The 17,338-nt window shown below is 42.2% G+C and overlaps 1 protein-coding gene across 1 annotated transcript in view; it reads left to right on the forward strand.

The window, feature by feature from the left end:
• LOC144759950 (carnosine synthase 1-like) overlaps positions 1-17,338 on the forward strand; it is a 356,368-nt gene that overhangs the window by 123,192 nt on the left and 215,838 nt on the right. The window contains exon 3 of the mRNA XM_078646510.1: positions 5,736-5,825. Within this exon, the coding sequence (XP_078502636.1) occupies positions 5,736-5,825 (90 nt within the window). The remainder of the gene's footprint in view (positions 1-5,735; positions 5,826-17,338) is intronic.

A 17,338-nucleotide genomic window follows, 5' to 3' on the forward strand; every position in this document is an offset into this window, starting at 1 on the left:
TTGGTCAAACGTTGGAAGAAAGAATAAGAGACCAGTTTGTTTTAAAATGTGCACATGACAGTATACGGAAAGAACTGTGGTTAAAAGATGAACCTCCTTTGGAAGAAGTTTTAGTTATTGCGAAACAAGTTGAGCACATGACTAAATGTGTAGATGAATTGAAAGGAGAAAAAGAAAAGGCGATGAACTCAGAGAATAAAAGTGAATTAAAAGTTGAGGAAGTAATTTGTCAAGTAAAAAAAGAAGACAAAGTAACTATAGGCAAAAATGATTCTGCGTTGAATAACTCTAATTCTAATGTTACGAATGTTAATAACAAGTTTTCCTGTTTTAGATGTGGAAATATAGGTCATTTGGCGAACTCTCCTATATGTCCTGCTTTGAAGTCTATGTGCAATAGTTGTGGTAAGAAGGGGCATTTTTCAAAATGTTGTAGAACTAAAATTAACAAAAGAGAGAGTTTTAATAGAAGATGGTCTCAACCTCAGGTAAAGACTGTGACTTTTCAAATTAATGGTGGCCATTTAGAACACCCTTCTCATTTGGTAAAAGTTGATTATGCTTTAATGGAGTTTAAATTTGATTCTTGTTAGCAAATTACCATGATAGATGAAACATTATTACACAAGAGTTTTGGAAAAAATGTTAAGCTCTTAAGAAGCGACATTTTACCTTTGGGATATGGGAATAAACCTATCCAATTGTTGGGTTATTTTATGGCTACCATTGAGTTAGGAAGTCGCATTATTCCTGGAAAGGTTTCGTAGCCAAACAAGGAGATGCTCTGATTAGTTGGAGACATCAACGTGATCTAGGGCTTAAGCTTAATCCAAATGCTTCACCTCAAGTACTGATACAGAAGGTGGAGGATTTGTCTTCAATGTTTGCAGATAAATTTCCTTTTGTATTCAACGAAAACTTAGGATGTTTGAAAGGTTACAAGCATTGTATCAAAGTAAAGAAAGATGCAGTTCCTGTTATAGCAAAAGTGAGGAGAATTCCTTTAGGAGAACAAGAAAAGGTACAGAAGGAAATTGATAAACTTATTGAAAATCAAATTATTGAGCCTGTAGAGGCCACAGAATGGTTGGCACCCATTGTAATAGCTAAGAAACCCACTGGCGAGATTCGCTTATGCATATGTGCGTGCCTTGAATAAAGAGGTTATAGTTGACAGGTTCCCTTTGCCAAATATTGATGAAATTGTAGGAACATTGGAAGGTGCAAGGTATTTTACCACCTTAGACTTGGCTTCCTCTTACCACCAGGTAGAGTTAGATGTGTCGTGCCAGGACTTGACTGCATTTATTACTCCGATGGGCACATTCAAATTTAAAAGAATGCCCTTTGGGCTGATTTCAGCTGCCTCAGTTTTCCAACGCATTATGGCACGTATTCTTAAAGGGCTGCATGGCGTAAAGTGTTATCAAGATGATTTGTTGATTTATGGAGCTGATATGTCTCAGCATAATGATCGTGTATGTGCAGTATTAGAAAGATTGAGTAAAGCTGGTTTGTCACTTAAGAGAGAGAAGTGTAAGTTTGGGTTGGAAGAAGTGAATTATCTTGGGCATTATATAAAGAGTGAAGGTGTTTTTCCGAAAACTGAGTTAGTTGAATCCATTGACAACATGGCTGAGCCAGTAAATAAGGAGGAGTTACTTTCGTTTCTTGGTATGGTGGAATTTTATGGGAAATTCATCATACATTTTGCTGACAAGACTGAGAACATGAGAAGACTTACTGCGAAGAGTGTGGTTTTTGAATGGTCAAATGAATGTAAGAAAGAATTTGAAGAGATAAAAGAGGAATTAAAGAAAGCTCCATGTCTTTATGCTTTTGTTCCAGGATTTCCAACTTATTTATTTACCGATGCAAGTGATAAAGGTCTTGGGGCAGTTTTAGTTCAAAGTAAACAGGGTAATGATTCCCTTATTGCTTGTGCTTCAAGATGTCTTAGAGGACCAGAGTTAAATTACTCTGTTATAGAGAAAGAGTCTTTGGCGATTTTCTGGGCTTTGAGGAAGTTTAAAATTTAATTTGGGGTACTAAGATCTTCGTCATGTCTGATCACAAGCCTTTAAAAGAAGTTTTTTGCAAGAAGGGTTTGGATTCTATCTCGTCTAGGATTAGGAGATGGATTATTTCTTTACAGGAGTTTGACTTTGAGGTACAGTACATACCTGGTGTTTCTAATAAATCTGCTGATTGTTTCTCTAGATTGGTGAAAAGAGATAACATGTTCATTGAGGATGTGTTTGAGGAGGACAATGAAGTTATCAATGTCTGTGAAATTACGGAAGGTGTTGTTGAGGAGAATGAGTGGAAAAATGAACTGGAAAGAGATGAGGTTCTAGTTAAGGTTATGGGTATGTTGAGAGAAAAAAAACGTTTGGAGAAACCTTGGTCTCTTGTCTCTGAAGAATTATCTATTACTGATGGTATGTTGACACGTGGTGTGAGACTTATACCTCCTTCTGTCTTGAGAAAAAAATTGTTGTTGCATGCACACTGTGGTCACTTGGGTATTGTGAAGACTAAGGAGATGTTACGAACACAATTTTGGTGGCCTGGAATGGATTTGGAGATAGAAAGAATGGTAAGAGAGTGTGTTGAGTGTTGCGCAAGCGATATAATTCTTAAGACTAAACAAATGCCCATGGTTTGTAAAAATTAACCTAATCATCCGTGGGATGAGATAGCCATTGATATCTTAGGGCCGCTTTCTGGTGTGTCAGACACTCCTTATTTGATTGTTGTAATTGATTTGTATTCCCGTTGGATTGAAGTTTGTGTGGTTAGTGATATAACGTCTGATTCTGTTATTAAGTTTTTGGATGAGATTTTCAAAAGGGAAAGCTTTCCCAATAGTATACTGTCGGACAATGGTCCTCAATTTTGTTCTGGTGTGTTTGGTGATTATTTGAATAATCGTGGTGTTGTTCATAAGAGATCTTCTTTGTATCATCCTGAAACCAATGGTGCTGTTGAGAGGGTGAATAAAACGTTAAAAGAATGCATTCAGCTTGCAAGGGCTAATGGTTTAAATTGGAAGGAATCCCTCAAAGAAAGGATAGATGTCTATCGTTGTTCCCCTCACTCCACCACCGGTAAATCTCCATTTGAGTTATTTAAAGGCAGAATTCCTAATACTAAGTGGTGTCCTGGTTGGATGAAGTTGAATAAAGGGTTTGTGGATAACCGCATTGGTCCATGGAGAGAGAGGGAGTTGGAAAAACAAGCCAGCAGGAAAAAGTATTTTGATTAAAAAAATCTGTTCATTTCCAAGTAGTCAAAACAGGTGATTTTGTCAGAATAAAAGCACCTGTTGGACGAAAATCTTGGTCTAAGTACACAAATGTTAGATCTGTTACTAAAGTTTTCAAGAACGCTATTAAAACAGATGATGGGAGAATTTGGAACAAAAGTCGTGTTGTTGTGGTTAAATACAAGTGTGCTGAACAAGGAGGTTTTGATACTGTTAACCATTTTTCTGGTCCTTACTGTGTTCCTCCACTTTGTTCCAGCTATTCTCCTGGAGTTCGTGCAAGGAGTCAAAGAATACGTAAGGCTCCTGCCTACATGAGTGATTATGTATAAACTCTTTCTCTGTTTTTCTTAGGTTTCGATGTCTGTGTTTTTTTCTTCCTTATTTTGCTGCATGTTTTATCCTACTGTTGTTAAGAAGGGAGATGTGTAATGATAGGCTGTATGTATTCTGCTTATTATGCCTATGTTCTCTGTAGAATGTAGAATTAGATGTGTATTGCATTCTGATGCTTAGAATGTACTTCGAGGATTCCTGGCAGTTGAGCTAGCGCTGTTCGTGGCTGAGGTTCAATAAATTAAACCTCGTTTAACTTCATATTTTGTATTCAATTATTTATGTGGTAAACACCACAGACGTTCGCTCGTTTCTAGGCATGGCTAGCTACTGCGCCCGATACATCCCGGATTATGCAACAATCAGCTACCCACTACGAGAACTGACACGACAAGGGCAGAGTTTTCACTGGTCGGATAAGTGCGAACAAGCGTTCAATGAAATTAAGGCTGCTGTGAGCTCGGCCATTAACATGGCATATTTCAACCCCAAGCAGAAGACGGAAATCATGATAGACGCCAGTCCTGTTGGCCTAGGCGCCATTCTAGCACAATATGATGACGAAGAAGATCAATGCCACATCGTTGCATATGCCAGTCGCAGTCTCACCGTCACAGAAAAAGCATGCTCCCAGCCGGAAAAAGAGCCTGGCAAGTTGTATGGGCCTGTGAACACTTCCACCTCTTCGTCTATGGCAAGCACTTTACCCTTATCACTGATCACCAGGCTCTGAAGACCATTTTCGGCAACCCCCGGGTGAAGATGCCTCCGTGGATTGAACGGTGGGGGATCCACCTGCAGGACTACACATATACCATCATTCACAAACCCGGGAAAGCGGAGAACCCGGCAGACTACATATCACGACATCCCCAGGCAGTGACGCGAGCGCTGCCCTCGGTAGCAGAAGAATATCTCCATTTCGTCATTGAATAATCATGTCCGCCTGCTGTCCCACTATAGGCAATCATAGAAGCCTCTGCAAAGGATGCCACACTACAGAACATAAGGCACCGTGTCTGCACCAATTCATGGAGACACCTGGAAGAACCTAATACAAATGACGCTATCAACACACAAGAACTCATGGCATTCAAGCATGTTAAAGATGACCGCTCCATCAGCGACAGTGGTCTGTTACTAAGAGACAAGAGGATTGTAATCCCTCACCGGTTGAGACAAGGCACTATCAACCTGGCACATGAAGGACACCAAGGAGTGGTAGCCACGAAGAAGGCGCTGCGAGAACACGTCTGGTTCCCTTCTCTCGACTAGATGGTAGAGACCACACTACAAGACTGCCCACACTGCCAGCTGGTGGGTCGAGAAGAACCACAGGCTCCCTTACAGATGTCAGACCTTCCAGATGGTGTATGGCACCACGTGGCTGTTGATTTCTTTGGTCTGCTGAAATCAGGAAAGTAAATCATTGTCATCATGGATGAGTACTCTTGATTCCCCATTGCCCACCAACTCTTGTCTACCAAAGATGCCACTGTCATACCAGTCATCAATGAAGCGTTTGCCGCATGGGAAATCCCTACCGCCATAAAGACAGATAATGGACCACCATTCAATGGACAAGTTTTTGCGGAATTTGCAACACACCTAAATTTCAAGCACCAAAAGATCACTCCTCTGTGGCCTCAGGCCAATGGGATGGTCGAGCGATTTATGGCTACCATAAAAAAGTTAATGCAACAGCTAACACCATGGGTGCACCTCAATAAGCACACCATGGACAACACCCCCAACAATGTAGCAACTTCGAATACTACAGCACTTGCAACAGAATATACAGCAACACAGGGCCTACCAATAACATGGACAGCACATAAATATATCCTTGCAAACATTTTCTTCTGAAATGAAATTCCTCAGAATCAGGACCTCTATAATTTTTTTGTCTCATTTACTTGTCTACCTTCCTCCCCAGCTTATCTGATGACGAGTGCTTGATAGTGGGTTAGGTGCAGGTCGAGAGCTTTGAATGTAGGTGTATGGAGGGCCATCATTAAGACACTTCTGAAGCTGGTGTTTTCCAAAGATGTTTATGCTTTCACAAGGTACTACATTAAAGGAGACTTAAACGTGTAATGGCTGTAAAATAACTGATGTCTTCTGTTTTTAGGATTCACATTGTCTGAGGTCACAGTCTGTATCATGGGAAGCCCATCAACATGTCTTTCCATCCTGCTGGGAGGAGCGAACTTGTGTCCAGGTGAGAGGAGCTGACCTACACACCATCCACCAGTCTGCTCGGTGTGCACAGACCAGTTCAGATCTTTGCTTGAACTAATTTCTGGATAAAAGAGTTCATCACTTAAATGCATGTAGAGACCAACATAGTAAATTACTTTTTAATGGCTTTTTTCGATTCGTTTAGCAATTTGTAAAAGTTAACCAGAACATCTTTCAGTGAACACAATAACCAATATTAAACTTCCCTCCCCTCCCCCGCCCCCAAAGTCCCCATCCCTTACACCGAACCACCCACACATTAAACATAAGATTCATCATTATACATTCGTTTCTAGAATGACAAAGGATCCCAATCAAAGATTGCAAGGTGGGTCGATCAGTCCCAGTGCTCTCAGAGATGGTGGGCATGTCTTGCACCTGCATCCCTCATTCAGATGTGCAAGAACGGGACTCCTTAGTTCACTAAACAAGCACTGGCAAAGCAGGAGCTATTGCGTTGGCAATGTTAATGTATTTTAGCCATGCTTAATAGCAGCACGTCTGCTGTTTAGAATGGCTGAACGCGAAGTAAGAAAGAATGAAGCCTGAGCCTGTGGACGTGTAGAATGGCTCTAGGTGTGAGCGTGTGAATGAACCGGTTGCATAATGTTTTATTTGCAAAATCATTGCAGCAAATAAAAAGATCATGCCTATTTTAAAATGCACTAGGTATCGAAGTACTGTACATACGCACCAGTTGCATCCATTCATTTTTAGGAATGGAGAAATTAATTGGCCCAGAATCACAGGATGTTGAGCTGACGCTGACTTGAACCCAGGTTCCCAGCATCTAAATCAGCCACTCGAGGAGTTATTCCACATCTTCTCATGGTGTTTATAAAAGGAAGCATAAGGGAACAGTAAAGAGGAAAGCTTTCCCCAAATTAGAAGGTAAGCTTTTCCAAGGCACACATCAGGTGTAAATAAATAAAGGCGGTGGACTGCAGCAAACACATTGCAAGTGTAAAAGAAGCCTGGGTTTGCCCAGTTTCACAGGATGTTGAGCCTGCAGCCAAGGCACAAACCCAGTTCCTCAGCTTCAAAGTCAGCCAATCAAGCAATTTCGCCACATTCTACCCCAGTGCTTATAATAGGAAGCATAGAGGGAAGCTTTTAACAAACTAGGAGGCAAGCTTTTCACTCCACATACTTATAAAAAATCACATCAACAAAACATGTAGTTTTGTAATCCTTGGTGGAAGTTTAAATTGTTGATGTGATCGTACCTTGGTCATAAATCAGACTTAAAGAGCGTGCATTGATATCTGACTCGTATTGCAGAGGAGCAGCGCGTCATGGTCCGCTCACATGATGGGCAGCTATTATTAATGAGGGCGAGCAAGTCAAGGGAGTAGTAATCTGCGCAGTACATTTGGAACGGGAAAGCAACCAACTGGAAATCACGGAAGCAACATTCCAGTAACGTGCTCAATTGTACATAAAAAGAGCAAGTCAAGAGAGCAGCAGTAAAGCACACTGTACATTTGGAACGGTGTTTGGGGGGGTGAGGGCGGTGGGAGGAGACGGACCTGGTAAAAGCACGAGCGCTGTGTAGAGTGCTGAAAAGCAAAGAAAAAAGTAAGTCCTAAAATGGTCCTAAAAACGGGAGCAGTGGATGTTTACAAGCACTATGCCCATGCTCTGGGGGAGGGCTACACACAAGAAGAGGCATGACCATCCATGCCATGGACAAAAGGTGACAAAGAATATGATACAGCTGATGGAGCGAGGTAATGGGAAGCCTGTGGGAGGGCTGAAGCTCACAGATTAAACACAACACATCTCTTTGAGACAGCACATGCGCTGTCTAGCCTAGACCTAAAAACTGACTTTTGTCGTAAAGATCGTACGCTACTTTCTCATGACCTAATAGCTGCCAAAGTTTATCTAACCACAAGTGCATAGGTTGGCTTTGTTGGTTCTCCACATTGAGAGAGAATGGTGTTTTTGGCTGTCAGGAGGAGAAGGAATATCCTTGTACCCATGATAGAGTGGAGTTGGTATAGCCCTGCCAATGGTCTGCCAACTAAGGCCAATTCAGGGAGTCTATCTGAAGTCTGGCACTGGATCTTCGAGATTGCAAAAAAGATATTATCCAAAAAATCAACTAAATGTGAGCAGGACCACAGGATGTGTGTGATAGCGGATGTTTCTTCGCAACTACGCCAGCAAGCGTCAGAGTAAGAAGGGTTGATTATGTGCAGGTGGTGTGGGGTAAGATGCCAACGGAACAGCATTTTGTAGAGGATCTCCCTACCTCAGACAAGACAAACAATGGGTATTAGTACAAAGAAATATCTCAAGCCATTGTTCGGTGTCAAAGATGATGTTAAGGTCTATCTCTCATTGCAATTGAAAGCGTGACTTACATGCTGATATTCGAGTATTAAGTGCGCTGCAGAATTTGGAAAACAGGGGGCATATTATCAAGCAAGGCGTTAACAGTATTTTAGCGGCAGAACACTGCCACTAAAGCAGCGATAATGGGCTTGATAATACGCCGTAGATAATTCCCATAGAAGCCCAGGTTCACACCAGAACATGGGCTTCTATGGGAATTCACAAAGACATATTATAAAGCCCATTATCGCCGCTGTAGCGGCAGTTTTCTGCCGCTAAAGAGACGATAATGTTAACGCCGTTTCTTGTAAATCTGCCCCCAGGTGTTTAGATGATGAAAGGCTGTGGAGGATCTTCTCAAAGGCTGTAGACGCTCTAATGTAGCATGCTTTAATATTACTATGTGTGACCCAGTGTCAGATTTGGAGGTAATGAAAGCGTTCGGACTCTTGAAACCCGAATTTGTGTTTTATTTATTCAAATGATTTCATGCTGTCCTCTGAATAGAAGGCTCAGAGACAAACGCAATTCTAACCCTCCAGAACCGGAAATTTTGTGCCGACACTGCTGTAAATGTTGCATTATTTATGATTGGTGTGAAAGGGGAGGGAAAGGAGGTAAGGACACTCTTGATGGCAAGAAGTCCCAGACAGCTATCAACGCTCTGGTGACAGGGGAGACATACAAAAGCTGTCCTCTCATGGCTGAAGGAACATGTGGTACTTGACCTCATGGCCCTGCTGCAAGATTTTGGTCAATGAAGCTTGATTGGGATGCTTGGTAGTAGTGTAGTAGATGTGGGACCCCAACTTGCCCTCTCTTGGATGTTTTGTGAAGGTCTTGAAAGCCAGTCTCGCTCGCTTTTCATTTCAGATATTGTTCATACAAGCTGTCTAGAGGAGTAAGATATTTTCCATGCTAATCAGGAAAGGCATTGACTATTTCACTGTGATTAAACCCCTCAGAAGGCCCTGCCTAGTAATGGGCATTAGAGACAGGCCTGTAATTCTCCCCATCTGATTTAGGTGGGCATAATTATAGGTCAGTTTTTCCTGACTATCACCACCAGAAAAACCTTATTGTAAGGGGCAGTGAAAAGGGCTAAATACTCTCCTTGACATGAGAGAGGACCCACATGATGGGGGGGACATTTACTTTTTTAATTTCAAAAAGAAAATCCCGTTTTGGGATTTTCTTTGTGAAAATAAAAAATAATGCTCTTTTTCTGCAGAGCTCCATCATGTTAACAGAGCCCTGCACTACAGCAAGATGCATTGGCAGATGCTGCTGTGACAGCGGTTTCGGACAATGCTTTATAAATGACCACCAGCTTGGTGGTCATTTATAAATCTGGCGGGCAGTAACTCCAACAGGGTGACAGAGTAATTTACCTAGTTGCCCTGGTGGGAAGATGGGCCGCCTGCCCCATTATAAATCAGACTCTTAGTTATAATAATCTGTAGGGACTGTCCATTATTCCGGCGAGGGATCTGGGCTTGAAGTGAGAGCTGAGTATCCATGAAATGAGAAGTATATAGTTGGCAAAGACTAACATTTTAAAAGTGTTGCTTAAAAATGAGATGCCAAGGATTTCAGGTTTATTTTCTAAAGAATGAATTCCAAAAAGAGGTCAAACAGAAGAGGGGATAAGGGGTATACCTACTGGGTGCCTCTGCAAATCAGCACTGAGGACGGTGACCTTAACTTTCGCTCTGGGCCTGCAGTATAAGGCAACCCAGGATCAAATGTCCTCAGTCCACCCTGTCAAAATTCTTTTTCAGAATCAATTGGTAGGAAGACTGCTGCTTCACCCATCTTACTGGTGATATCAATGAGGTGGAGGGCCTGCCCAGTCTTATCACTGATGGCCCTGTTAAGTATGAAGCTTCCTTGATCGGTGTGTACTAGATCAGGTAATAGTTACTCCAATTGGTGGCTTTGGCTTTGGACAGAAACCTAAGATCTAGATTGAGCAAAGGAGAGAGAGCTGGGTCTTTGCCTGGTTTTGGCATCAATGTGATGGAGGCTTCGGTCATGCTTTGGGTGGTCCCTCATTGGCTGTCAAATTGTTAAATAGAGTAGTTAGGATAAAAAGGAGATGAGGAGCAAATCATTTGTAGAAGAGTGGGTGTGAACAGGTCAAGTCCCAAAGCTTTGTAGAGCTTATGTCGGTTGATGACCCCTAATATCTCTTTGACCAAGATGGGTTAGTGAAGCCCTGAAACTGATTCAGCTGAGAGTCTGGGGAGGATGATAGATTCTAAGAATGTGTTTTAGATTTCATGAGGTGTCAAGTGGGCTTTATATAAATATTGTTAAAAGGAAGGGAAGGCCTGAAGCCAACCTTCCTTAGTGGATATATGGTGCCATTATCCCCAATTTGACCATCAAATCTATGAGCTTGATAACCATGCAATGTATGCCTTAACATTGTACTTGGTTTGTTAACCCCTTCATGGAAACAGGCCCATAATCAGTGGGGTGGGAGTGTAACTAGCTCTCTAAAGTTCTAACATACACAGCTATCCCCACACCACCAGGATGTACCACCAGAGTTCTTGAAGGGTGTGCATTTGTGACATTGTTTAAGGTCCACTAAGTCTGCAGAACGTTGGGTTGTGATCAGCTTGTGTAAGCGCTTAAGCTGGGAAGCTTCCTGAATGAATGTGACCCTAGTAACCGCTTGCCATAAGTGATGTAATATGGGGGTCATAGGTAGTGTATGGTGGGGTGCAGGTTATAAATTGCTCAGTAAAGTATAACTGGTGATTGTAAGTGTTTTTCAAACTCTAGTTTTTTTATTATTACACAACTTAACTATAACGTCTCTTTTCATTTTTTGCTTTTTCAGTTTGAAGCTAAATAAAATACTAAAAAATTCACCAGTACTAATATACGGAGGTAACTGCAGCTTGTGCCTCCTCCATGCACTGTCTATAAACTAACATGACATTTTAAATGACTTCAATAATGACATCACTGCCAATATCATAAAAGTATTGTGATACCGCCAACAGGGTTTTAATCTTTGCTTTTTTCAGTGAACTTTCCATAATTTGTTCAGGGTGACTGATTTTCACCTCTCACTGCGACATCAATTGGAGCACCTTTTGTTTCGCTACAGCATGACGATCAGTCTTTTGAATCCAATGCTTCAAATACTTGTGCTCTTCATCATCAATCAGATTTTTCATTTTCCATTCCCATAGTTTGTCATCCAGATCTTTCTTAATTTGGGTTGTTGGATTGATTTTTAATTTTTCATAGTATTTTGGATTTCTCAGTTGTCGATGTGCCTCTGTAATATAGGCAGTTCTGTCCCAAATAACTATGTTGCCTCCCTTGTCGGCTATTTTAATTTCAATCTGATCATCCGATGTGAGTTTTTCAAGTGCTTTTCTCTCATTTTGTGTCAAATTGTCCTCATAGTTTGATCCCTTGATTTTGTATAGGTCCTGAGTTACCGCTTCCTGAAAAAGATCTACCTTACTCCCAGGTGGTAGTTGGGGATAAAATTTCGATTTTGGTTTTTTTCCACTTATGCCCACTCCAGCTTGGCATGTGGCCTGACTTAAGGGTATTGCCTCCTCATCTATTACATCCAAATTCAATAGTGTAAGATAACTCTCCGAATCTGTGGTTCCATCTTCCAACATACGTGTTTTTGTTGTTTTCCTTGATTTTCTGCAAAGAATTTTGCCAGTTTTATTTTTCTTATGTATAAATACAGATCAATTCTGACCTGTGCCAGATTGATTTTCCTTTTAGGGCAGAAATGTATACCCCTCTTCTATAGTGCAATTTCCGTCTCAGTAATTCCTCTTTTTGACAGATTCACTTTTTGAAGTTCATCTGTTACTTGTTGTTCCTCCTCTGTCGCATACTTCGAGTTTTTGTTCTGATTTTTTCTGCTTGTTCGTTTGTGTCTCTTGCTCCTTCTTTTTGGTTTCTTGGGGTCCATTTGCGCCCTTTCCCCTTTCCTCTCTGTTGGTGTTGCGTGGTGCGATTCTGCTCCCACTGTCTCTGTTGCAACACGAGGCACATGTCCCCTAAAAAAGCCTGTTTTGTATGATCTGTCAACATCTCTACTTCTCCTTCACTTATATCTGATGACATTAAAGATGATGCTACAGATGACGCACTGCTCGATATGTCACCCATAATCCTCATTGGGCCTTGCTGATCAAATGATCATATTTTATCGAGAAAGTAAATATGCGCCCTTCTGGCATAATCCACAGTGTCACGTATGAATTTATTGTGCTTTCGCTCTCGTACCACATCCTCATGTTTTTCAATTTGAGTTTCTAGCTCCTCTTTGAATTTTATCATATCAGTATTTAATTTCAGTTATGATATCTCCTTTTCAGTTTCATTAAGCTGGTCCTTTATTTTGTTCAAGCCAATTTCAATATGTTTTACTAGTATTTCAATCAATCCTAATGAGGACTTTAAAATGAATTCTCCCATTTCCCCATTCGTGTAACAATTAATTTGAAGTATCTTGATGGCTCGGCATCAGCATAATGCGTAGTCCTCTGGGGATTCTCTGAACCTCCAAATATTTTTTCAATGTTATTAGTTCCCATGATTTATTTATCTCTTTGTGACTTAATTTCTCCCACAAACGTAATTTGCTTTTTGCATCTGATTTAGGTGTTTCTGGTGTCACATTTCTCTCTTTATCCACATTTCCCTTTTCAAACATCGTCGTTAATAATTCACTGCGTTTGGCTTCTCTCTTTTCCATTTTCGCTTTTGATTATTCCCCTGTGTTTTGCTTTTATTTTGGTTACTTTTTGTGGATTTTGCAGCCGTACTGTTTAGTCAGCTCCTCCAATTAGCCTTTCAAACGCTTGCTCCTTCGTTGAAGCATACGGCCACATGCATCAAACGATTTTGGAGTCGCAAAAGGTGCGAATCGGAAAATTCGGCCGTTTGCGATTCCAAAATCATTTTTTGGTATGCATGAAACAATTTTTCTGAACCTGCAATTTTTTGCAATTCCTAAAAATGCGATTGCATTTAAGGAATCGCATTTGTGCGATTCCTTATATGCAATGCATGAATGTTTTCAAAATTGCGAATTCTGAAATAGGAGGTGCAAATTAACACGAGGTTGACCCTCGTGTTAAGTTGCGAAATCTTTCAAAAATGCTCAAATAAGCATTTTTGAAAGTGTCTTGTTACACACACACATGTCCTTTGGACATGTGTGTGTGAAACTTGCACTTAAAAAAACATTTCAAGGGTGCAGGGAGGGTCCTCTAGGCCCATAGGAATCAATCTAATGCCATTCCTTAATTGCGATTCGCAATTAAGGAATCGCAAATACAGAAAAATAAGAAATCCCCAAAACTTTTAGGATTTGTTGATGCATAGGATTTTGCAATTCCTAAATTGCGATTCCTTAATTTTCGCAATTTAGGAATCGCAAAATCCTACAATGATGCATGTGGCCGATAGTTTTCGCTAAGGCTCATATATTTCCGGCATGTAGCTGACAGTAAACGCTATAGAGTGCGTAATGAAATAACAGAGTCACTTTCAACAAAAACACACTCTTACCTCAGTCCAGAGCGTTGTGTTTATTTAGCTTACGATCCTCCGTTAGCTTCTGTCAGCGTTCACTGCTCCCGGTTTGATTTATGCACCACGTCGGTTCAAAGAAATCCGGGAATCGCAGCGCTCACCATGGGGGCAGCTCCCTGCGGCGGAACCACGCAGCTTTTCACATTACTACACAATCCTTCTCATGAAGGAAAAACTAGGCGCCCACCAGTAAAATCCACAGCTCCGTGATTTTAATCAAAGACCATTTCCATTTAGCAGGGTTCAAAAAGCAAGTAATCTACGCCTTTCGGTGTCGCAGACACCTTGGTCACGATCAACTCTTTACTTTTTTTGGCATTATTTAAAAGCTTCAAACAACTGATGGTTGCATCACTTCCTGTTACATGGTATATGGAGTCCAACTGCATTATGGGTGCTGTAGTTTTTTCATTAAAAACCAACTTGAAAAGCAAAACAATGTACACAATTTTTGGGAAATCTCTCCCTTTTGATTGTAATATCAAGTACAAAATACCACCTTCTCATTACACCTCAAAAATAGAGTTACTATTGATGTTTTATATCCATCAGTGGGATTTAATCATTGTGCCACTGATGGATATAAAACATCAAAAGTAACTCTATTTTTCAGGTGTAATGAGAAGGTGATGCAATCAAAGTGTGGCTCAATGGTTAGAGCGGCAGACCCTGTTGCAGAGGTCTAGCCTGGGACCAGGGTTCAATTACCCGCCTCGGCGGGACTTGGGCTCAAAATTCCACGGACCTGATAATTCTCGCCTCGGTGCCTATTCCAATCATGGAGTCCCACTCTGCAACTCTGGGCAATAGCTTGCTTAATCTCCACAACGGCCCCCACAACGCTAAGGATGCCTGGTCTCCACCTTGGGGATGCCCAGGAGTGGACACCTCACAGGGAAAGCCAGAATGGGTTCCACAGCGGTATTCGTACAAGTGCCTTGAGACCCTTGCGGGTGAGTAGTGCGCTATACAAGTATCAATTTACATTTACATATTTACATCAGTTGTATGAGGCTTTTAAATAATGCCAAAAAAAAGTAAAGAGTTGGGAGAACTGATAAATCCCAGCCGCGACTCAATTTTGAACAGCGCAAGACCCCTAAGAATGTGCAAAAAGCGGCCTCAGACTCTGAAGCAGATACACATGTGGATAAACCCCCCCCCTCATGTTGAAAACCACACTGATGGCCATGCAGTGCACATTGCAATCCATTGAGGGCACAATGGCAGCGGTGAATCATTGGCTTGATCATATGTTGTCGCAATTAGGAAAGCAGACGGGTTCGGGAGGTGGAGCAGAGAGTGTCAGCGGCCGAGGGCGGCTTGAACACTGTAGCGGATAAAACCCTCAATATGGAAAAGGTTCTGGCCCTGATCCAAGCTAAAAACGAGGATTTGGAGGCACGCTTCTGGCGCAATAACCTCCGAATTACTGGGTTGCCAGAATCGCCCAATGTTGTCAAAATGGCGACATTGGTTGAGCGTCTGATCTCAGACATCTTTGGCTTGGAACAGTTATCCATCATCGTTCATTAGCAACTAGGCCGGTTCCGGGGGCGCCCCCTTGTCCTATAATAGCCTGTGTATTAAATTATAGGGACAGAGACACTATCCTGCACTTGGCTCGGCAGATGGGCACCATTGTACACCAGGGTAACACACTGGCCTTTTTCCCGGATTTCACGGTGGCGGTCCAGGCAGCCTGGAGAGAGTTTGGAGCGGTGAAACAGTTTTTGAGAAATGAGGGTGTCCCATATGCCATGCTGTATCCGGCCCGATTGCGGGTTGGGACTGTTGAGGATAATAAAATGTTCTCCTCGCCAAAAGCAGCCATGGAGCATGCTAAGCAATTGAAGCAACGGAGACGAGACTCTGAGGCTGCGCTTGAGGAGGTGGAGTAGTATGGAGTTCAGCCGGCTGGTACATTGGTCGGCGTCTCGGACCCTGGCAAATAGTTTGGCGTTATATTTCTCTCCTTTGACAGCCACAATGTGAAATGTTCTCTTCATGTACGATTACTATGTACATGTACAGTATATAGCTATGGTCTTTAGCACTCACTGCCCTCCTGGTGCTTGTAGAGCAACATTGGACCATAATGGAAGGAGGTAGCGCAAGGGATATGACTGGCCACTGGAGACTGTGGATGTGGAATGGCTGGACTTTGGCGTTGCTATACCACCCTCTGATATGTTTGTTTTATTATTCATTTTCCCAGAGTAGGACGTGTCCTTTGTTGGGTGACCTGGCTATAATGCTCTGAGATTGGAATTTGCACCACCCAGCCTGTACATGACAACTGCTATTTGGGGCATGTAGACCTCTACTAGTGCATGAGACCTCGTTGGAGGCTTGGCAACTTGGTAGTCTATTCTGGTATGATTGGTTGGGGGTCAATGGCCGGGAGTCCTTCTTGTCATCACACTATACGGCATTTATTTTTAAATCCAAGGTGCATAGCTAGCTGTCCCAATGTCACGGCGGAAGCTGTGTGCTTGCTATATATGGAATGCATGCTGTATTGTTCTGTTATTACTGCTTGGTCAACTCATAGTAAGTGGGAGTGTTCTGTCTCTGTGCCCCCCACATATGGGTATATCCCAAATTTGGCTTGCATTTCTCAGGGGGAGGAGAAGGATTGGTAGGGCACAGGGGTGGCTTTGGCAGGTTTGGGGGGCTGAAGTGGGAGGGGGACGGGTAAGTTGGGTCTGTTCTTTACAATGTTCTGGTGCTGGGGGGAAGGGGGTGACTGGTTTGGGGTGTTTCTTTTGTACAGCTATGTACTGTATGCTCACAAAGTATCGGCAACTGTATCTGAAGGTGTGCTATTTGATCTCTTCTGTTGCAGGTTACTTCACTATGATCTCTGATGGATAGGGCAGGTAAAATCACTTGGCTCACTTGGAACGTCAGGGGCTTGAATAACCCGAAAAAGACTAGGCAGTTTCTGGCGTATCTGGACGCCATAATGTTCAGGTTGCCTTCCTGCAGGAGACCCATCTCACAGGGCATACTGCGGCATCTATAGTCAAGAAATGGGCTGGGGTGCGACTTGCTTCCTCTTACTCTTCTTATGCGAGGGGAGTCATGATATTGATCAAAAAGAATGGCCCGTTTGTGAGCACACATGAGGAAATTGATAAAGAGGGCAGGTACATTATAGGGCAGGGGAGACTATGTGGAACATTGATCACGATGATAAATGTATATGGACCAAACATAGATGATCCTGGGTTTTATACTATACTGTGGAATAAGATATATGCCCTGCCGGTATCTGCGATCATTTGTGGGGGGGATTTAAATGTGGTGCTCAATCAAGATATGGATCGGAAGTCGCACAACAGTGCTCATGTTAAAAAAGTGGCTCAGGCAGTATGAGATGGCATGGGTGCTTTGGAACTTGTTGATGTGTGGCGGCTGAGACACCCTGGAGTAAGGGAGGGGACATGTTACACGTATACACAGAAACGTGGTCCAGCTTAGATTACTGGTTGACGACACGTGATGTTAATGAGTGGATAGCGAGGACCCTGCACTTGCCCCGCACACTATCAGATC

Source organism: Lissotriton helveticus, chromosome 1_1, assembly GCF_964261635.1.
Source record: "Lissotriton helveticus chromosome 1_1, aLisHel1.1, whole genome shotgun sequence".
Taxonomy (NCBI): Eukaryota; Metazoa; Chordata; class Amphibia; order Caudata; family Salamandridae; genus Lissotriton; species Lissotriton helveticus.